The 22,448-nt window shown below is 40.8% G+C and overlaps 1 protein-coding gene across 5 annotated transcripts in view; it reads left to right on the forward strand.

Moving 5' to 3' along the window:
• MYO1B (myosin IB) overlaps positions 1-22,448 on the forward strand; it is a 187,243-nt gene that overhangs the window by 97,997 nt on the left and 66,798 nt on the right. For all 5 annotated transcript variants that reach the window (XM_070458468.1, XM_020892734.2, XM_020892735.2 and 2 more), the window contains exons 5-7: positions 10,244-10,348; positions 14,224-14,270; positions 19,156-19,219. In XM_070458468.1, coding sequence (XP_070314569.1) covers positions 10,244-10,348; positions 14,224-14,270; positions 19,156-19,219 — 216 coding nt within the window. The remainder of the gene's footprint in view (positions 1-10,243; positions 10,349-14,223; positions 14,271-19,155; positions 19,220-22,448) is intronic.

Genomic DNA, 22,448 nt, shown 5'->3' on the forward strand with positions numbered 1-22,448 from the left:
CTCTAATCTTTATTGTTTCCTTAAAAAACTGTATCTTCTGCTAAGGTTAGGCTTAGTTCTTACTTTTCTACTTTTTTGAGGTGTAATATTAGGTTGTTTATTTGAGATATTTCTTTATTCTTGATGTATGCATTTATAGCTATAAAATTTCCTCTTGGAACTACTTTTGCTGCATCTCATCAGTTTTGGTGTATTATCTTTCCATTTTTGTCGCCTCAAGGTATTTTTTTAATATAAAGTTTCATTGCATGAAATGGTTTCTGTTGCGCTAAAATATAAGCCTGACCCAGAAGATTCTGCTTGACCTAGCCCCTACCTGCTTCTGTACCTTCCCCTCATGTTTCCCCCACCCCAGTGGCAGCTCATGTTACTATTCATTAAAGGGTTTGCTTTTCGCTGTGTGTTGTCAGTATATATTGTCAATAGTCATTATATTGAGTTTCCCACCCCCTTTTAGATCATTTGTTTGAACTCTGGGTATGGACTCTTACCTCTTTTCACTCAGAAATTTGTGAAATCTTCCACTATTTAGGATTCCCTCTTTCCAGTAAGAACTTTAGGAGGATATTGATATCTTGGGAGAAAGTTTTTGCTCTTTCACTGCCACTAACCATTCTTTCTTGTGAAACAGAATTTAATTCTTAAAAGCAGTACCACTTCTTGTTTGTTTTCAGATTGACCAGTGAAAGCGGTGGTAAGGCCAGTTAAAAACTGCATCCTTGCATCCTTGACAGAGTCATTTGTGTTGGTGATGTCTCATGTCACCTATCCCCACCCCAGTCCTTTTGACGGTATCTGCCAGCCTATTCGTTTCCCATTTGTTTCCTTTTTTAAGGCATGAAGGAGGAAGAGATGAAAATATTCCTGTCTATTAATTTTCTTTTAGATTTTTGCTCATTCTTCATCATGTTTTTATAATTTTTTGAGTATCTGATTATTTCAGTTTGTTCCCAAGTGAGTCATCAGAAGTGGATTGTGGTCCCTGATTTGATTGGTGTGGGCCAATTCTTATCTCCTCTGGAACATATGTCCCCTCATGAGCCATGTTAGTATATGGCCTCCTCCTCCTCAGAGAGTCGTAAACCACCCGCTTCCTCCTGGTGCAGAATTCTGTTTCCTGGTTGGGCTTGTGTCCCTTCCTTATTGAGAGATGGAGTAGAGGTTGCTGTTAATGTTTCATGTGGTGGGCATTCATTCTTTCTGTGAAAAGCAGAAACACCTTATTCCTGTAGTGGAAATCTAGTGGCACATCGAGTTCATTCTTCTTTTCTATGTTTTTCTCTTCTCTTGATATATTTCTACTTGATAACTTGTCCTCTTGGTTTCAGTGTCCCATTCACTGCTTGAAATCCTATCATCTTCCCTGGATTTAGCCCTTCTAGCACCCCTTTAGCCTTTCATAAGCTGAAGAATGGACAACTGCTTCACAGGGTCATTGCCGCCTCCTCTGGTGGGAAGCTTTGTTTACAGGTGCTGCTTCCCGCGGGAGGTTGTTGTCAAACCTTCCACTGGGAAGGACCAGCTTCTTCACTCGCCCAGACTGTTGCTCATCAATACCAGAAGAAATCAAAGAAGACATAGAAAAGTTCCCAACTTACGGTTTTAGTTTCAACAGACAAAGTACCAGATTGCTACAAAAACTTATCTCAAAGTCTATTCTCATGTGTAGACAGACCAATAGCTGTTCATGGACCGATCAGCTTTTGAGTAGTGCTGGTCCTTGAACCATACTTTGAGTAGTGCTATCCAAAAGTCACTTGGAACACTTGGGTTGTTCTTGAGCTACTGGGCTTCCTCGATCTCGTGAGTCTTCACTTATCCATCACACTGAACTCCTGGTGCTGGGTGGTGGGCACTATTCCTAAGAGCTCTGTTGGTAAAGATCAGCTGTACTCTTTGGTGACTGCTTAGCCCTTCCTTTCATTTATAGATTCCAAAAGCATCTCCTGCCTCTCCATCTCCATAGAGACAGTTAGTGATTTACTTACTTATTCCCGTCTTTATCTACTTTTATTTCCTTTTGAAACTACTGACACAGAAATTGCTTCAAATTGCATTAAGGTTTTGATTGTCATTAGGTTATAGTTTTGAGTAAAGAGACTGTGTTGTTTAACGTCTCTGTTTCATGGAGATTACTTACAGGAAAATGAAATGATGGAAAATAATACAGGGATTGTAGCACAGTGTCTGAGGCTTTTCTAGAGGGGGTTTAATCTCAGTTTTGTGGGGAAGAGGAATGCCAGGCCGTTTTTTGAATGTCACGTTATCTTATTCACCAAAATTTTTCCAGTACATGTAGTTATTAGCATTTTTGTATCAGCTAATGAATGAAAGAAGAGAGAGCTAACATTTATTGAGGGCCTGGAATGTGCTTTGTACTTATACAGTGTCTCTTTTCAGTGAGAGTTTTTACTTAATAGCATATACAGAACCACCATGTAGTATCAGAGGGCTCATTTTATAAGAAGTAATTAACTTAATGAGGTTGTAAACCTCTCTTGGCAGATGATGATGTTATTGGTCTTAAACATTGGAGACACTCGTACACTGCAGGGTCGTATAGTGAGAGCTCTCAGGGAGAGGTGTAAACTCTTTGAATCCTTTGGGGTCCTATTTAATTCATTACTGCTGTGCTAAATAAAAAATTCATCATGCCTCATAAAAGTGCCCAACTCTTTCTAGGCAGTGAACTCACAATTCACCGTCCTGAATACAAATAGCTTGTGGAGAGCCATTCAAGCACTGATGGGGGCAGGGAGGCAGAACATGAGGGAACCATCATAACTGCATCTTTGCAAGGACATCAGAGTAAACTGTGGGCCTGAGAAGATTATCCTGATGTAAGAAAGCTTTATAAATTATTATTTGGCTTCTAATTTTACAGTTCCATCACTTTCTCGGAACTCTGCAGCCATCTGCTACAAGAGTTGTGAAGCCTGCCCTGCTCGTTAAGACCCCTGGTTCTGAACCCCAAATGACCTCGCACTGCTTTATATCTGTGATAGTTTTTTGACTTGGTCAGCAGCAGAGATGTGACTGACTTTTTGTAGCCTAAACATCCATGAGCGTTTTACAATGCTGCATATCTCCACATGGACGCAGAAGAGCTAAGCAAGCTCAAGGCCAAAATGCCGTGAGCTTCATTTTCTTTCTTCCTCGTGTGAGCGAGGTCTTTCATGACTCACGTGTTTTATATGAATTATCAGAGATTTCGTGGCCAACTTTCAGAGGCAAAGCAACTGCTTTTTAATTGTGTTTCAATAAAAGCATTTCCCGTCATGATTCCTCTCGGAGCAGAGGCAGTATTTCTCATTGCAAGACCCTTGATTTTGATTGGGGCAGTTCACAGCTGCCTGTCTGGTCAGTTTGGATGTGCTGCAGCTGGGTTATTTTGTAGCACTGCAGACTCAGGGCTACTAAAAAGGTTGTTCTTCTATGTTTCAGAGTCCTTGCTTCATTGTATACAAACATGACTTGCTTGATTTAGCCAGTCATACTCTTTGGGTCACTGAACCACCAGACATGTGTAAGTTCAGTCCCTAGAAAACCTTGGGTGCTTTAACCAAGGAAATAGAGAGGTGTGTAAGTACATAAATATATCAGTATTGGGTGTATAAGTGTATGGCTATCTCTATGCTATGTGACATGTGTAACATGGTTTATATGATGTGTATGTGACATACGATAATACTTACATTGGATTCCTTAAGATGTTATGGGAAAAAAACCAAATGAATTTTTTGGCCAACCTAGATATCTGTTAATGCATGCATGGGTACTGGTTAACTCCTGGATAAATTTATTAGTTCTGAAAAAAAAGATCCTCAGAATAAGCCTTGCTTATGTTCATACCTTTCTTCCCTGACACAGTGATTGAATCCATGTGAAGCCTGCTCCATTACATGTACGGGTCTTCCCTTGTAGTTCAGTTCAGTTCAGTTGCTCAGTTGTGTCCGACTCTTTCTGACCCCATGAACCGCAGCACGCCAGGCCTCCCTGTCCATCACCAACTCCCAGAGTCCACCTGAACCCATGTCCATTGAGTCGGTGATGCCATCCAACCATCTTATCCTCTGTCGTCCCCTTCTCCTCCTGCCCTCAATCTTTCTTAGTGTCAGGGTCTTTTCAAATGAGTCAGCTCTTCGCATCAGGTGGCCAAAGTATTGGAGGTTCAGCTTCAGCATCAGTCCTTCCAATGAACACCCAGGACTGACCTCCTTTAGGATGGACTGGTTGGACCTCCTTGCAGTCCAAGGGACTCTCAAGAGTCTTCTCCAACACCACAGTTCAAAAGCATCAATTCTTCGGTGCTCCACTTCCTTTATAGTCCAACTCTCACATCCATACATGACTACTGGAAAAACCATAGCCTTGACTATAGATGGAACTTTGTTGACAAAGCAATGTATCTGCTTTTTAATATGCTGTCTAGGTTGGTCATAACTTTCCTTCCAAGGAGCAAGTGTCTTTTAATTTAATGACTGCAGTCGCCATCTGCAGTGATTTTGGAGCCCCCAAAAATAAAGTCAGCCACTGTTTCCACTGTTTCCCCATCTATTTGCCATGAAGTGATGGGACTGGATGCCATGATCTTAGTTTTCTGAATGTTGAGCTTTAAGCCAACCTTTTCATTCTCCTCTTTCACTTTCATCGAGAGGCTCTTTAGTTCTTCCTCACTTTCTGCCATAAGGGTGGTGTCATCTGCATATCTGAGGTTACTGATACTTCTCCTGGCAATCTTGATTCCAGCTATGCTTCATCCAGCCTGGCATTTCACATGATGTACTCTGCATTTAAGTTAAATAAGCAGGGTGACAATATACAGCCTTGATGTACTCCTTTTCCTATTTAGAACCGTCTGTTGTTCTATGTCCATTTCTAACTGTTGCTTCCTGACCTGCATACAGGTTTCTCAAGAAGCAGGTCAGGTGGTCTGCCATTCTCATGTCTTTCAGAGTTTTCGACAGTTTATTGTGATCCACACAGTCAAAGGCTTTGCATAGTCAATAAAGCATAAATAGATGTTTTTCTGGAACTCTCTTGCTTTTTTGATGATCCAGTGGATGTTGGCAATTTGATTTCTCGTTCTTCTACCTTTTCTAAAACCAGCGAATGTCTGGAAGTTCATGGTTCACATATTGCTGAAGCCTGGCTTGGAGAATTTTGAGCATTATTCACTAGCATGTGAGATGAGTGCAGTTGTACGGTAGTTTGAGCATTCTTTGGCATTGCCTTTCTTTGGGATTGGATTGTAGATCACTTGGTAAAAGAATCTACCTGCAATTCAGGAGACCCAGGTTCGATTCCTGGGTCGGGAAGATCCTCTGGAGAAGGAAAGGGCCACCCACTCCAGTATTCTTGCCTGGAGAATCCGGTGGACAGAGGAGCCTCATGGGCTATAGTACATGGAGTCGCAAAGAGTTGGACATGACTGAGTGACTAATGCTATAATGAGATTCCCATCCTTTTGTCCTTATGGTTTCAAATCTCATTGTTTTCTGTTTCTCAAGCACCTATTGCTATTTTGCAGTGTTTTCTTACATAAAAATATTATTATACATGAATTTATATGATTACATATTGGGCTTCCCAGGTGGCTCAGTGGTATAGAATCTGCCTGCTGTTACAGGGGCCGCAGGAGATCTCTGGGGGAGGAAATGGCCCACCCACTCTCAAATCCATAGGATTTGCCTGAGAAATCCTGCGGACAGAGGAGCCTGGCAGGCAACAGTCCATGGGGTTGCAAACAAGTTGGACATGACTTAGTGACTAAACAACATGATTACATATTATGTAATTCTACAATGACATACAATAGATATTATTCACAACACAGTGCAAGGTATCAGAGTATACAGGGTTGAATTAGTTATCATTATTACCTTAACAAGTAAGAATTTCTAGAATCATAAGCTGTCTCCTATAACCCCTTTCCATTCTTTGTAGAAATGAATTCTGATCTAGATATTTTGATCTAGAAATGTTTTGTTATAGGCCGTTTGTCCATTAGTGTGCATTGAATGGATAGCCTTTGATGTTCTGCTGTTCTCTGGTGAGAAGATATTTTGACATCAAAGACTTCATATTTTATTTCTCTGACTCAATGCATTTTAAAATTTAAGTTACATTCAAATGTGTGTGTATACATAAATCTACACATGTAAAGTATCTGTGAGTTAGAGAACATGATGAACTAGAATCAGTTGTAAGCAATGCTGTTATGTTTTGCCAATTTTAAATGTCAGTGCTCTTATATCTAGATCAGCAGTGCTTTTCAGAGCTATGAGTACACATTAAGAATACCTTTTTTTTTTGTCCTAAATAGAACCCTTTTATATTTTTACAGCAAACATGCAAGACATTGTCACTGAGAGTATGATTAGTGGATTAATGCATTCATTTTACTCAAAAGTATTGTCTTGGAAAAGGCTTGCTCTTATGTTGTGGTTGCCAAGGTCATGCTTAGTTGGTTCCTGTGGAAGTTAACATGATTCAAAAATTGGGCTTTGTAGTATGGAGGAGGATGATTCTTGATTCTTCTCAGAAATGTAATATTTTTCATTTGTAGAGGTGATTATATAAAGTTTTGATTTAGATAAATATCTAAACATTTGAATAAAGATCCAAATTTATTTGAACTTTGGCACAGAAGAGCCAAAGAAAATGAAGCAGAAAGTCTCATGAGATAACTATTATTTGTTTCCAGCATGGTGAAATATAATAAAAACAGTCCTCTAAACTACCTTGGACCTTGCAACTTGTCCTACAGGTTTACTTATTTTCTCTAAAGTAGTCGACTATCTTGTAAACTACTTGAGTTAAAGATCAAGTATTATGTCAGGAAAAAAAAAAGAAAAGAGTTGTCTCCTTTAGATAGTTAAGAATCTGAACATAAAAACTTGTTAACAACTTAGAAGGATCTTTGAAGTATATTAAAAAATTATAGTTGAATTACTTAAATAGATTTTAAAATTAGTACAACTGATTCCTAATTTCAATTTAAGTTAACCTCATCTTGATATCTCAGTAGATATTGTGGGTTTACATACAATTTTAACAGCCATATGATGTCAGTCCAATCCAAATCCCAAAAAGTCTGCTACTGGTGCCATTTTAAAATAGATTTGATCCCAAGAGAATTTGATACTATTTCGTTCAGGCCATTAAAAGGTCTCTGGGAGGTCAAATCAATCCTCTGAGCTACCGAAGAGTTCTCATTCTTGGTTGATCTTCCTTCCTCCCTCTGTTCCCACACACATCTGCACACACACGTGCATGCATGCACACATACACAGCAGTTTGTCCCTGGTGTCCATCCTAGACTCGAACAGGATTTCCAGAGGACTGGGTGTAGCCATGTATCTGAGGTCTGAGGTTTGGCTGCAGTGAGATTCATAGTCACTGAAATAAGCAAAATAGCCTGGCCTGGACTTTTAATATTTCTTGTTAGTTTACCTAAAAGAAAACCTACCTTTCCATCTGAAATGTTTATGTATATACGTGTGTGTGTGTTTACCACTACCTGGAGCAGTTCTTTTGCCTGTAAATGCTTCCATTCTTCTAGTAGTATAATGAGTAGAAGGGCCGGAAATTCAAGTCAGGAAGAGTATAGGTAATACATGTGAGAGTGTAGGTGGGGAGCAAAGAATGCTGCTGAGAAAGCAGGATGATGAGAAAGCAAGCCTGGAGGTGAGTGGTTTCAGAGGCCACACCATAGGGTTGGAATGTGTGGGCGATTCAGGAGAGTTGGCCCACAGTTGGGAGACCAGATAGCACAAGATGTCAGGAATTTGCTGGGAGGGCTGTCTCACCTGACTTTGAAAGCCAGGGATCCTAGAAACAAAGTATTTCAAAGTGACAGAAGAAGAGTTCCAGTGTGGACTGGTGGGCACAGGGAAATGTAGCACCCAGAAGTGAAATGAAAGGTAATAATATAAACTTTTGTTCATGACTGAGGCCAGGTCACCCTGATGGAGCAACAAAAGTGTGTCCATGAGGTTCACTTGCCTTTACATAGTTAAACCCTGAGCACAAGGGGAAATGTGGTTTAGGAACTAGACGTGACGGAGGGTGTGTTAAGGGGTAGTGCCCTCTGGAAGGAGGGCGTTGCAGAAATGCAAGACTGATACTTCTCAGTTACAGTCTTTTAAGAGGAGACAGCAGAAATCAGCCATCACAGACCAGCAGAGAACCTATTTGGACTCGTTCTCATTACCCAGAAAGCAAATTGGAGGCAGCGTTAACTCCAGCCGTTGAAGAAGTACCCTGCCCCCCACCACCATCCTAAGGGCTCCAGTGAGCTCGCCTGCTTCCTCAGCACTGCTTCCTAGCACCTCCTGCTAGCGCTCCCTTGCGGGCTCTGTGGGGCCTGCGTGGATTCCTGGTGCGCTGTGGCTCCTGCTACTAGTTGATGCTTCGGGTTTGTGTGTAGGCCCCTGAAGCACGTGTTGGGCAATGCACCCAAGGTCATATTCCAGTCATTCATTTCTTCACATATAGATGTGGGAAATGGGCTGGAAGTTACCTGTAGATGTCCTCATGAGAAAGGGCAGTATTGAGATTGATCCCCTTACACCCATAGGTAGGGGTCCTGCCACTCACACCTATGGAAGGCTCTCCTGCTCTCCGACAGTGGCACCAGAGCAAAGAACTTGCAAGAAAGTAAGATTTGGGGAGATAGCTTTTTCTTCTTGACTGCCCGAATGTGGGTCCTTGTGTTATTTTGCTGACATTTACTGGTTGAGTATTTACCACATCCTGATTATAGAATATTAGAACTGGGGCAGTTCAAAAGAGATTGGATAGCAAATAAGTTTGGGAAATGGTGCGTTCTTGACCTTTTTCCGGACTTCTACAATGCACATGCTCCTCTAAGAAACCATGTAATAAGGAGACCTGTCTTACTTAACCTAACTCACTGTGACCTCAAATTCATTTGACTTTGGACTTCATTTTCCCTTAACATCTATTACCATTCCTTGGAACAATATTAAAAGGATCGGTTTTTTGGAAGTAGATGCTGAGAAGAGACATGTACTGATTGGGGAAGGATAAAACCAGATTTGGCCCACCTTACCAGTTTCAGCTGGGCTTCCCATGTGGCTCAGTGGGAAAGAATCTGCCTCCCATTGTAGGAGATGCAGATGTGGGTTTGATCCCTGAATTGGGAAGATCCTCTAGAGGAGGAAATGGAAACCCACTCCAGTATTCTTGCCTGGAGAATTCCATGGGCAGAGGAGCCTGGGTGGGCTACAGTCTATGGGCTCACAAAGAGTGGGACACAACTGAGCACTCATGCAAAGCAAAAGCACCAGTTTGAGCAAAGAGTTCTTTGCATGCCTCTGGTGGCCTGTCTTTTAGTAGGGAACTTTCTACTAGTGAGGTCTATGAAAATAACTAAAAGGTTCCCTGGAAGGTCTGTATTTCTTGAGATTCAAATCCTTAAGATTAGCTGCTTAGTTTTTTAATTGATTTGAAGAGTAATTAGTCTGATTGTAAGTAGGCCAGTTTGATTTAGAAAGTATTTTTGAAGAGAGTCAGTTATTTTAAACTTTAAAAGTACATTTGGTAAAGACACCCAGGTTATCAAGTTCATTTTGACTTGAATCACCTATGTATAATATAGTAATTGTATGTAAAATTAATTTTAAAAATTGCTTTTTAAAAATTAATTTTTTATTGAGGTATACTTGATTTACAGTGTGTTTCAGGAATATAGCAAAGTGATTTAGTTATCTGTATATATTTATATACACAATTCTTTTAAAGATTTTTTTCCCATATAGGTTATTATAAAATAGTGAATATAGGTCCCTGTGCTATACAGTAGGTCCTTGTTGTTTATCCATTTTATTCATACTAGTGTGAATTATGATTTTTTTTCTGGATATATGCCCAGGAGTGGAATTGCTGGATTATATGTGGTAGCTCTATTTTTAGTTTTTTAAGAAACAGTTGCTTTAAGAAGATAGTCCTGAGATCTTGTTGGTATGTTTACTCAGCCAATTTTTTAGCAACCCAGTGATAACCTTTAAGCACAGTTCCTGTTATATCTAAATCAGTGATATATCTGAATAGAAAGCATGAATATTTTAAAAGGTTTCCAAAACATTCTTTGCTCCCAGGAAGTGCAGGCTTTTGAGAACACTATTAGTGCATATTCTCCCCTAGATCTCTTCACCCCAAAATTAAAAAAAAAATTTCATCTGCTTAATTTATTAACATGGCTTGTTTTCATCCACAGAGGCCAGCAAGCTTGTTATGTCCTATGTGGCAGCTGTTTGTGGAAAAGGAGCAGAAGTGAATCAAGTCAAAGAACAGCTTTTACAGTCCAACCCAGTTCTGGAAGGTAGGATTTTGGGTGTTTATTGGTTCAATGTGACTTGAACAGTGAATCCAGTTTTCAGGGCACTTCAGGCACCTGGAGGTAGCCTAGGAGGGCAGAGGGAAGAGGAGAGTCAGGCCGACACCTGCTGAGCAAGGTAGCATGCCACAGGAACTCGGGGCTGCCTGAACTTGAAGGAGGGAACACTTTCCTTGACTAAAGGAGCTCTCCTACTTGCAGCCACTTTTTTCCCCTCTCAGTTTTTGTTTGAATTACTTACATTTTGCTTAATAATAATCAGTTGATATTTGCATTTGACTTGACAGCTGGGAGAAACTTAGTGAAAAAGAATAATGTGAGGGCAGTGCTATTTTATTCAGAATAGCACCCATGGCTGGTGATTTCTGTTGTCAGGGAAACCAAGGCTATGTCAGAGAAACATTTAAGGACCGTTTTCTAAGGGTTACAGAAAGCCTAAACTTGACTTTATTCTCTGTTTGGCCATCTGGGTCAGTCAGCTTGGGCTGCCATAACAAAGTACCACAGACTGGGTGGCTTAAACATCAGAAATCTATTTTCTCACACTTGTGGAGGCTCTAAAGTCTAAGATCACCTGCTGCTAAGGTAGGTGTTCTTCTGAAGCCCCTTGGTTTGTCAGCAGCTGCCATGCGGCTGGGTGCTCACATGTGTGTATGTGGGAGGAGGAGGGGGATGATGGGTGGTTGGGGGCTGGCTCATAACCTCATCTGATTACCTCCTAGAGGCCCATCTCCAGATACCATTACATTGGGGGTTAGGGCTTCCAACATGTGAAGTTGTGGGGAGGGAAGGACATAAACATTTAGTCCATAATACCATCAGGAAGCCAAGCCAAAGATAAGTCCCTTCTGCCATGGAGGTTGGCATAAACCATCAGCATAAGCCATCCTTATGTTGAAATGAGTAAATCAAAGCCTGTCTCTGTTGATGGAAGGCCCACTGCATTGTGTATACTGAAAGCATACCTGTATTGTCATTTGACACAGTTGTTAGGATAGAATAGGTTTCTCAGCCAGGGCATTGACAGTTTGAACTGGGTAAGTCTTTGATATGGAAGGCTGTCCTGTACCTTGTAGGATGTTTAGTAGAATCTCTGATCTCTACCCCCTGGGTGCCAGTCGCACCCCTACCTCTAGTTGTTACCATTGAAAATGTCTCTGGACATTGCCAGCTGTCGTGGGGGTCAAGACAACCCCTGGTCAGAAGTTCTGGTCTCAAAGAGTAGTTTGGTTCAGCCGTTTGTTCAGAGTCATGGAAGGTCAAGATTTAACATGGATTAAAGCAGAGCTCCTTTTGGAGGAAGAAGCCCCCACCCCGCCCCAACCCAGTATGGAGAGGCAGAGCCCTGCTCATTGTCTCTGTTAGGCAGGCCGAGTCCCTCCATCCCCTGTATTACACTGTATACATCTTTATCCCCCGGAAAGTGAGATAAAACTCATGGAAATACTTTGCATATGAGAAACAAAGGCCAAAACGTCATCATTATGTTGTTACTGATCTTTTTTTCCCTTCAGTACCTTAACAAATAAAGATGCTGTGATAGAAAGCACTATATCTTCTCCTCATTCCAGTATTTGACTTTTTGTTTATTGTCTTTTGCTTTTAAGTTAGGATGCTATACATGTGTTATATTTCTGTAGATGCTTATTTTAAGAATGCTGAGATCTAACAGAAACACTGTGGAATGCTATAGCTTGCATCTGTGATTAGAATTTGACTGTTTATTTGATGGTATTTGAAACGAGGCCTCAGTGCAGGAAATGGGAGAAATGTCCACTGTAGGCATGTATTATATTTTATGGGAATGCTTTACTTTTTAACTGGAGTTGCTACTGTAAATGAACACTTAGCACAATGAACTTAAAAAAACAATTGTTGAGTGTGTCTCGAGTGTTCTATAATGGAACACTTGTTTTTGCTTCTGAGGCTTACAATAAAAGACTTTAGTGTTTAGAGCTATGTTTAGTAACATGCAACTCAGATTTGTTTGATGAAAAGATGGTCTATGGCTTGCAAATGGCACCCTGAATAAAGTTTTTTGAAGCAATTCCTTCACTTGCCCTTGACCTTCAAGCCACAATAAACTCTCCTTTATGTGTCAGCATCTTGTGCTAGACTTTGGGGCTGTGCATATTAGTTAATTTGGCATCCCTGCATATTCACCCCCACCACAAAGATCTAGCCTATGAAAACACGGAAAAGTTATGGTGTTCAGGATGACTAGGTCAGCACTCACCATTAGCAAGGTTACATGTATCAAAGCCCTTTAGCTGATGGTGGACGTGGGATAAGGACATGAACCTCTTCAGCAAGCATCCTTTTTTGAGTGTTTTTCATGTTCAGGTTTCTTTACTTAATGCAGCATCTCAGCTTATTTACTATCAAAAAGAGAATTTGTTGTCAGGGACCATGAAGCCATACCCATTCCAAGTGGAATCTCCGAATCAAAGAACTTGCCTGGTGTGACTTTGTAAATTTTGTCTTAACTGAGCAGGAACCATTTTTTTTTTTAACACTCAAAAACATAAAAATACCAGCTAACATGAAATGTAACACAGTAGGTTTGGTTACTGAATATCCGCAGTGAACTTTCCCAATTTTGATCAGAGGATTGCTTTCAAAATTTGGACCATTGTTAATCATATGAGCTTATTATTCTGATCTTCTTCCCTCTGTTTAACTTAATGAAGCTGTGAGGGCTTCTGGGGTTTTGATGCCTGGCCTCTCATCTAAAGAGTCATTTCTGTTCGCCACATCATCGCATATCACATTGCAGTCCTTACTGGCTGCAATATGGCCCATGGGTCCCTCAGAGTAGGGTGGGAGGGTATTGGTAGAAGAGCAGAATTTCATGCCCATCCCTGGATTCAGTGAACTGAAATGAACAAGATCCTCAGGCAGTTGGTTTACACATTAAAGTGTGAGGTATGCTTTTGGGCTTCACATCATCAAACAGGGATCCCCTCTGCTTCTGTGATTTACAGTTATCCCACTTAATCATCTGTTAGCAAGGCCCAGATTAATCTGCTCCTATCTTATGCACAAGCTTGATGAAACAGTCCTCTTAACCTTTGACACTGAAGGACCTTTGTCAGACAGGAGTGTTCTGTGCCTGGGGCAGTATAATCCCTGTGGTTCTTCTGTGCTCTCATTGGAAAGGGCGTCCTGTGGAAGGTTCTGGCTCCTTGAAGCAGCTAAGCTTGGGACTGACTTGATTTTGCCTTGTGGGCTGTTTTTGTTTTGTTTCTCTGGAAAACCAAACTTAGGTCTGATGGACATAAACTAATGAAACTATGTGGTATTTTTAGTCTATTGGAAATGACGTTTCCAAATTTCTTACTCTTTCTGTATTTCAGAGTTATATATTTAATCACATTTAAATAGCTTTTATTTCAAAGTTAATTAAACAGTTTAAAGTTTCTCATGCTTTTTTCCACCTGGAAATCTCATGAGTTGAGTTTCATAAAACCTTTGGTAATGTTAAGTAGTTACCTCTAAAATAACCTTATTCGTTGTTTATAATAGAAGAAGAACACAGAAGCCCTGCTTGCTAGCCATTCAGTTGACCACTATCAAAACAGTTAAAAGGTGTTGAATTAGACAAGATTGTTTACAGTAGTACTTGAAAAAAAGTTCCACGAATCACAGGGATGACTCTTTCTATGAACTTATAAGAGGACATGGGAGATTTGGCAGCTTATTAAAACTTGCGTTTAGTTTCTATGGAAATTTTCTGGACAGAAATGTCATTGCTGCTAGTAGCATGTCTAGAAATTTATAGCTGTCATGTATTTGTTTTAGTTTTTGGCTTGAAATTATTTTTCTGTCGCTTGACCACACATCTGTTTCTTTCCTACCAGCATTTGGAAATGCCAAGACTGTAAGGAATGACAACTCCTCTAGATTTGTAAGTATTTGTATAAGCATAAGTGTTAACACTAATATTTAGCTCATGTGTGTTTAAACAACCAGTAGATGTTTAATATTTCTTAATACCCACATTTTAAAAAATAAGAAGCACTGTATTGAGACAGGCTAAAAGTTCTATAAGGACTATTTTCATGCCTTCTGGAATTTTCCTTTCAAATTCTTCTTGGAGTGACAGGCTGTTTTTTTCCCCATGTTTTCTTATCATCTGTCAGAAAATTCTATGAGCAATTTAAATCGGGCTGTTTAGAATCTTTGCTAATGTTGAGTTTTGATATTCAGAAAGCATAATTAAGACTCAGAAATTAAGTAGAAAGGAGGATAGACTAGGTATCAAGTTTGTTTACAACTCTTACCCTTTCTTCAGTGGGGCCAGAAAGGATGGACATGTATTCTAAAACCTTGTAGAGGTAAAAATCAATTAGTGTGGCAACCAGTAGGGGATGAAAGGAATACCGAACAGTGATGACCGAAGCTGACTGAATCCTTTCCAGTCTCATCTCCATGTCTCTCAGCGTGCACCCTGCACATCAGCCCCTGGGATCTCTCCAGCTGGGCTGCCTTCTCTCCCACCTCTGGACACACACACTGCCTGGAGACAGTTGGGGGAAATAGGATGAGTGTGATGGTTGCATTTTGAAATTGATGGCTTTTTTCCTATGGTTTAGTTCCATGAATTTGATAAAGCTATGTTCTCATATACATTCTTCCTTCACCCCACACCTCCTCCCCAACCCCCCACCCCTAGCTTCCTTTAGTCCCCTTTTACTTTTTTCTTGTTAGAGTTATCCCGTGCTTAAGGCACAAGAATGACCTCAGGTGGGGATGGTTTTGATAGCTTGGAAAGTGGAAGACTGTTTCCTAATTCTAAGGCAGCGAAATTTTTCCATTGGATTACCCCCTTAAGTTGTTAAAACTGATTTGAGCCGTGCCTTTTACTGTTGTGGTAACTTGGCTAATCTCATTACATAAATAGAACTAGACACAAAGTGTGGGCGGATAGGAGTAATTCCAAAGATCAAACTTCTATATAGGTTAGAGATTTTATTTTTGCTGTTGGCGAATGTACATACATTTTAAAAATTTGCAAATATATTCAGTCTATAGACCATAAAAATTCAGAAAAGGATATTGCTTAAAGAGTCATTAGTACTTAGAGATACTGGAAGATCTAGCAAAAGGCTCAGCAAGTGATTCAGCTTGTTGAATAACTTCAGAGAAATCCTATCATAACACGGGTATTAGGATATGAGATTAATACTTGATTAATTGAAGCTAAATCATTTCATGCCCAGTTTTTAGTAATTTCTCTGCTTTGTGGCCTGTGACTTTGACCAGTAATATACTCAAGTCTGTATTATAATACTATAGTAGGACTCTGATATGTTTAAATTACTGCTGTACATATAACAGGGGTTTATGAATCCAGGGAAATTACCTTTCCTCCAAATATGCTTGACTGATTGTCCTGGAATAAATTTCTTGATCTCTTTGCTGAGAAATCTGGTAGACCCTTCATCTCACTGTAGCTGACAGTGTGGACCAGTGCCCATGATATATCTCATAGTGACCCCCACCCCAGCACTCACTTTAATTTGACATATGAGCTTCTGTTAAGACTCAGTGTTTTTTTTCTTGGGGGGGTTAGTTTAAGGCTTTGAAAATCACTTCTTGATCAAAGAACTTTGGAAGGGGATTTTGTTGAGCATCTGCTGTGTACCCCGAGGTGAATAAGGCTCTGGAGAGCATGGGAGAGAGCATTATAGGGTCAGGAAGATCTCATCACCACGCCTCTCATTCGGTAAGAATAGAAACACACACATAGTTTATTCATTTGTTTGAAAACTCTTTTTTTTTTTTTAAATGTAGTTAAGCTTAGGTCTCCCTGCATGTCCTCTTGCAGCTTGCAGTCCTTTCCCCACTAGCAGCCTGAGTGATCTTTGCAAACTGCCATCCCCTGCCAGTGACAGCCTCTGCGGTCCCCTTGCACCTGGAATACAGCCTGGGCTTCCTCAGCCCTCCTAGGGCGAGCTAGGCTGCCCAGCCGACCCTCACCAGGCTCCTCAGGCCTCAGCCACACAGGCCTTTGTGACTGTCAGGCATGTCCGAGTGATTCCCGGCCTTAGGCCTTTCTGTTGCTGGTCCTTTTGGCCAATGCGCTCTGTCTCCAGATCTGTGTATGACTGGCATCTCGTATTGTGTAGGTCTTATCTCAGATGTCACTTCCATGATGCCTTTGGTAGCCTCTGTGACTTCACCCTTTTTTCATTTTGGAAGGCATTCATCAGGCCCTGGAGGGTAGCAGCCGAGGAAGCGAGCTCCGCAGCCTCTTGTTCACTAAAGTGGCCCCAGGAGCATGAGTGAGCTGGTGCCATAGTGGACTCTGGAGACATTTATTTGTTGATGAATGGATACCTATTTTGAAGAAGCTTAGAGGCTAGTCAGGAAAATGGACATGTCTGAAAATAATTACAACACAGAAACTAGTAAGTTTCCCATGAAAAGTACAGATGAAGTGTTAGGGAGGACTCAAGAAGCTGGAGGAGTACGGGGCAGGGACAGTCCTGAGTGGGTCCACAGGATTTAAAGAAGCCAAATTCGAGTGGTGAGCCCAAGGAGCTGGCACTGTAGCATGAGGAACTGAGGGGAGAAGCCAGTGTGGACCTGCATTTGCCAGAGTTCATGGCCAGGCCAGAGGTTCTGTGAGTGGAGCCGGGGAGCAGGGCACTGGGAAGACGGGTCTGGGCCCCAGCTGGAGGGCCTGGAGAAGCGGGGTCGGGGGCTCAGACTTGGTTGTGTAGTCTGCGGGAAGCCCCTGGTTGTTTGTGAGCGGTCTGGTGACAGGATCAGAGCCGAGCCTTGGGGACGCCATCAGCATGGCGTCAGCTGGGTTCTCAGTGCTGTCCTGGAGCTGAGCCCTGGTCAGTTTCCATTTCCCTTCTCCACGGGGTTTGCTCACTTCAAACCTCCTGTTCTTCATTCTCAGCTGATGGTCTCATGCCTGCCGCACAGAAACCATCTTCCAGGCTCACAGACCCACTTAGCCCCACTCCTTGACACCTCGCAGTCCCCGTGTCAGTTCACACATGCTCCTGTCTCTCGCTCGTCCCTCCTCCTGCTTTCTAGCTCTGTCTCCTCCTATGCCCAGGGAGCACCTGCCATCAAAGGCATCCTGCCTCGTCTGGTCAACCTCTGACTCTTGTGAAGCTACTCTTTCTCCCTCCTTGATAGCTGCTTTGGCTCTGGGGCCCCCACGTCTCCTGCAGAGCACTGCTCTTGGTTGCCCGGATCTCAGCCTGGACTTTGGAATTCTTGACCCCAATCTTCTTTACCTTCTACTTCCAACTGCAGCCTGTCATCGTGACTCCCTTCGTAGCTCTCAACTCCGTTCAGTTTCCTCCTTTGCTACTCCAGCTACAAACTACCGTTTCTCCCCACATGCTGTCACCTCTGCCAGTTAGAGCCTTTGCAGTCCATTCTACACAGCCAGAATGATCTTAGAAAGAGGCAAGTCTGATCACTGCATCCTTGTTGAGGAGCCTTGAATGACAAGACTTTTGTGTCAGGAGAAAATGTTGGTGTCGTGATGTTCTGGGTTCCCTTGCCATCCTCATGGGTGCCAGTCCCTAAGCCTGCTCCTCCGTGACCCACGAGTTCCTGCCTGCCTGCCCTCTCCTGGTACTTCATCTCTAAGTCGGGGCAGATCTCCCACACCGTCCCCTGTTCTTTGTGTACGGCACCATGACCCACTGTAGGATGCAGCCCTGCACATGGTTATGTCCTGTTTATGTCCCAGTTCCCCCAAGGCTGTAAGTTCCTTGAGGGCAGGAGCTATGCCTTGCTTTCCCTTGTGTCTACGTTAGTATCTAGGAGATGCTTGATAGACATTTTTATAATGAGTAAGTGAAGACTTAGGCCAGATGACCCATGACAATGAAGAAGAAGGCAGGGGAGCATTCACGATCTAATAAAAAGTCACAAATTGCATCATTGATTGTGTGCCATTTGATCATGTTTCTTCTCCTTTACCATTATTTTGAAAAATAGAATTAATTCTCTGGGAGAATTATTTATAAACCATAGATCTGACTAAGGTAGAACATGAAACAAAACCAGACTACTTATTAGATCAACACATGCTTTTCCAAACAAAAAACAGCTGTCAGGGTTCTTCTGATATATTTGTTACTCTTTCGCCAGATGATTCAAGATTCTTCTCTACAAATCATAGTATAAGAGACTCCACGTGTATTCCTGTGTGTTTGAGATTCCATCTATATAGTGTAATACTATATAATGGGTTATATATTGCTATATAATCTAGATCAAAAGCCAAAAGAGTAATAATGATCAGCCTTTGATTCTGAGGTGGTCACACCACATAATTGTGCATTTGATTTGAGTAGATGTAAAAACAGAACTTGAAGTGTTCCGTTTTACCCACCATCCAGTATGTTTGAAATGTCTAGTCAGGGCTTAAAACATACTTTGCCTATAAAACTGAAATAATTTATATTCCCAGCTAGAGCATATGCAAGGAATACTTTTTTTTTTTTTTCTGGTTTTCATTTTTGGATTGAATACACACACCATTAAGAGCTTTGAAGCACGTATCTGAAATGGAAAAGTCTTATGATGGTTGAGAAAATGTATTCTTAAATTAGCAATGAGATATGTTCAGTTTGAGCTAATGGAGTATTTAGTATGAGTTATTTATGGAGACATGTTGTTTTGCATCATGGTTATAGACTATGTCCTTCTTAATTATATTTAAACCAATGTATAAAGGGCTGATTATACTGTGTTTTAAGATACAGACTGAATATTTTGAGGTGAACTTAACTCACAGATTCTTTCTTTTGCAGGGCAAATATATGGATATTGAATTTGACTTTAAAGGCGATCCACTGGGAGGAGTGATAAGTAACTGTGAGTATTTTAAAGAAGTTCAGAATAGTAAAATATATATTAATATATAAATAGAATAGTTTAGATACTTGGGTCTTTAAGAAACAGCTATAAGAATGCATTTCCTGTTCTTACATTTAGATTTTTAACCTATGCATTTTAGATTGTTTTTATAATATTTAATTTCCAAGTCTTTTTTAAAAGATCAAAATCTTTGCCTTTGAGAAACTTTTTAGAAGTCTGCTAAAGAAATAAATATTAGTCCAATGGTATTTTGTATTCTATAGCCAATCCAGTAATAAAAAAGATTCTTCAACAGTTGTTTTCTTTAACAAAATTATGGTTAAAAGAAAACATAAATAATAATTGATTTTAATAACTTTTGGGGATAACATTTATCTGATAGAATGAGAAAAACCTGTTCAGGTTTTAAGAAATTTTGTCTTTAGTGAATTTAGATAATTGAAATGTGATACACCTGTTAGGTAGAAACAGATTTATTTAGTTTTCTTTAGTCATGATTTGTGATTGTAGTGAAACATTCTCTGTCAAAGGTAAAAAAAAAAAAAGGAACAAAATCAGGTCAGGTCTACTCAACAGCCCCAGGTGCAGAGTTTTCTCAGGGGACACAGTGGTCAGTACCTGTTGTCAGTGAGGCCCCTTCATCCACGCTTTGGAACTGTCCTGCTGTCTCTGCTCATGTCTGTTTCATCTGGTTTGTTTGGGACGTGCAAGATGGCAACTCGGGGTTTGTGCCCATCCAGTGGAGCCACAGCCTGTCCACGCTCTTGTTTTTCTGAGGGCCAGACTGCTGAGCCACCCCACCTTCCCCTGGCTCTTCACTGCCCTAAGATGCTATTGGGATTGTTAGAATGAAAACAGTCTAAGCGTATACCAGACAAAAAGCAAATTGGCTCAGATAACTGAAGCACTGCTTTTTGTTATAGTAGTGGCATTCTTTCTCCAAATGAAATTTTACTCCAAATATGAAACAGATAAAACAAGGCCTGATCTGGTTAAAGAAGATATGAGTTGCCAGAATCCCTAGGCCCCCAGGTGGCCCCTGAGGTCTTCCTGACAGACTCTAGATCCAGAGGAATGCCATTTGATTCCAAAGTGAGTGTTTTTAAAATTTGGGCATACCGTGCCACTGAATTTTTTAAAAACATTTAAAACTACAATTCATGGAGTAAAGTTCTATGGCTAGAGTTTTTTCATCTTGGAAACAATAGAACTGACTTGGATGAATTCCATGGTTCTTCCCATTTCTACCATTTATAGGTTTTAAATAACTTAATTTTTTAATTTAGTTTGTTTACCATCCATTGGGATTATCCATATTTGCAAAAATGTATTGTTACTGGGGAAACTTCTTGAAGAGGAAGATTTAATCTGAAGTGAAATTGGCTAGGGTGGTGCTACTTATGTTAAATTATTTTAAATGTCAAATAAGGACACAGAAGTACTCATGCAAACCATTTATGATGCCACCAAAAGCAAATGATTATAACCCTGCCAGGTTTCCTAGGCAGGCTTCCTTCACGATGCATGCCAGTTGGTGAGCTGTACAGGAAAGGGTAGCCTCAATTGTAAGAAATGATTACCTTTTATTCTGAAAGACAGTTATAACACATTTATAGCACTTGCATTTTATAAGAGAAATTAGCTCTAGTTATTAATTGAATAGCACACTATTTTTAGAATGAGAATAAATGAACTCTTTTTATTATAGAACATTCTGAGATGACTGAACCTATGTTACTCTTGAGGACTCTAGGAAAATATTTAAGGATGACTTAGATTGCAAGTATTAGAAAATCACTTGGGTTTTACATTTTGAAGTTTCAAATTTCAAACAGAAATGTCTTCCTGTCCCTAGTTCTTGCAGTATCCATGGAGAATAAATAGTAAACACTCAGTTCATTTCCAATGAAAATTAATATATCATCATGAATGGATTTCAGATGGTCTCTGTTACCATTTGTTCCCACTATGAAATTATATTGAAGTTTGTGGTAGTGGGAACACCCTGGTATTTTAGAGTATCCTTTGCTTTGGAAAGGAGAGGGAAACATTAGTGGTGAGAGCAGGAAATTTCACCCAGTATAGACAGAGGACTGACTCATAGGTGGCCACAGGGAGCTGGTGCCTGCTATCTTAAGGGAGTATAAAGCCATGGGTAAACCCACTCTTATTCTCACCAAGCTGCCAAAAGTTAGCTTCTTATACCCAGAAAAGAAGACAAGATTTGCCATTTTGTTCAGTTCAGTTCTGTCTCTCAGTTGTGTCCAACTGTTTGTGACCCCATGGACTGCAGCATGCCAGGCCTCCCTGTCCATCACCAACTCCTGGAGTTTACTCAGACTCATGTCTGTTGAGTCGGTGATGCCATCCAACCATCTCATCCTCTGTCGTCCCCTTCTCCTCCTGCCTTCAGTCTTTACCAGTATCAGGGTCTTTTTAAATGAGTCAGCTCTTTGCATCAGGTGGCCAAAGTGTTGGAGTTTCAGCTTCAACATCAGCCCTTCCAATGAACACCCAGGACTGATCTCCTTCAGGATGGACTGGTTGGATCTCCTTGAAGTCCAAGGGACTCTCAAGAGTCCTCTCCAACACCACAGTTCAAAAGCATCAATTCTTCAGCTCTCAGCTTTCTTTATAGTCCAACTCTCATATCCATACATGACTACTGGAAAAACCATAGCCGTGACTAGTTGGACCTTTGTTGCCAAAGTAGTGTCTCTGCTTTTTAATATGCTGTCTAGGTTGGTCATAGCTTTTCTTGCAAGGAGTAAGCATCTTTTAATTTGATGACTGCAGTCGCCATCTGCAGTGATTTTGGAGCCACTCAAAATAAAGCCAGCCACTGTTTCCACTGTTTCCCCATCCAATTGCTATGAAGTGATGGGACCAGATACCATGATCTTAGTTAAAAGAAGATAAGATTTGCCATTTTGTAGGAAGTCTATATTGCTTGCTTTGTTAGCAGCCAGCTAGTAAAAGTGTAAGTTGCTTTAGCTGTAATTATTACCTTGAAAAAGTCATAGGATCTCTTGAGCCCATTGTGTACCCAGGAAGTGGAGGGTGGGGGGAGAAAGCCCAATAGCTTACCCTATCTTTCTAAGAGAGTTTGTACTGTAAAACTTGTCTTCAACTCATTTGAAAGCTATGTGTTTCTGAGGTTAGTTTCATTAGGAGAGAGGTGTTACAAAGATAGAAAATGGCAAACATTTACTTAAGTAGAGAAGAT

Source organism: Odocoileus virginianus, chromosome 30 (genome assembly GCF_023699985.2).
Source record: "Odocoileus virginianus isolate 20LAN1187 ecotype Illinois chromosome 30, Ovbor_1.2, whole genome shotgun sequence".
NCBI classification, from domain to species: Eukaryota; Metazoa; Chordata; class Mammalia; order Artiodactyla; family Cervidae; genus Odocoileus; species Odocoileus virginianus.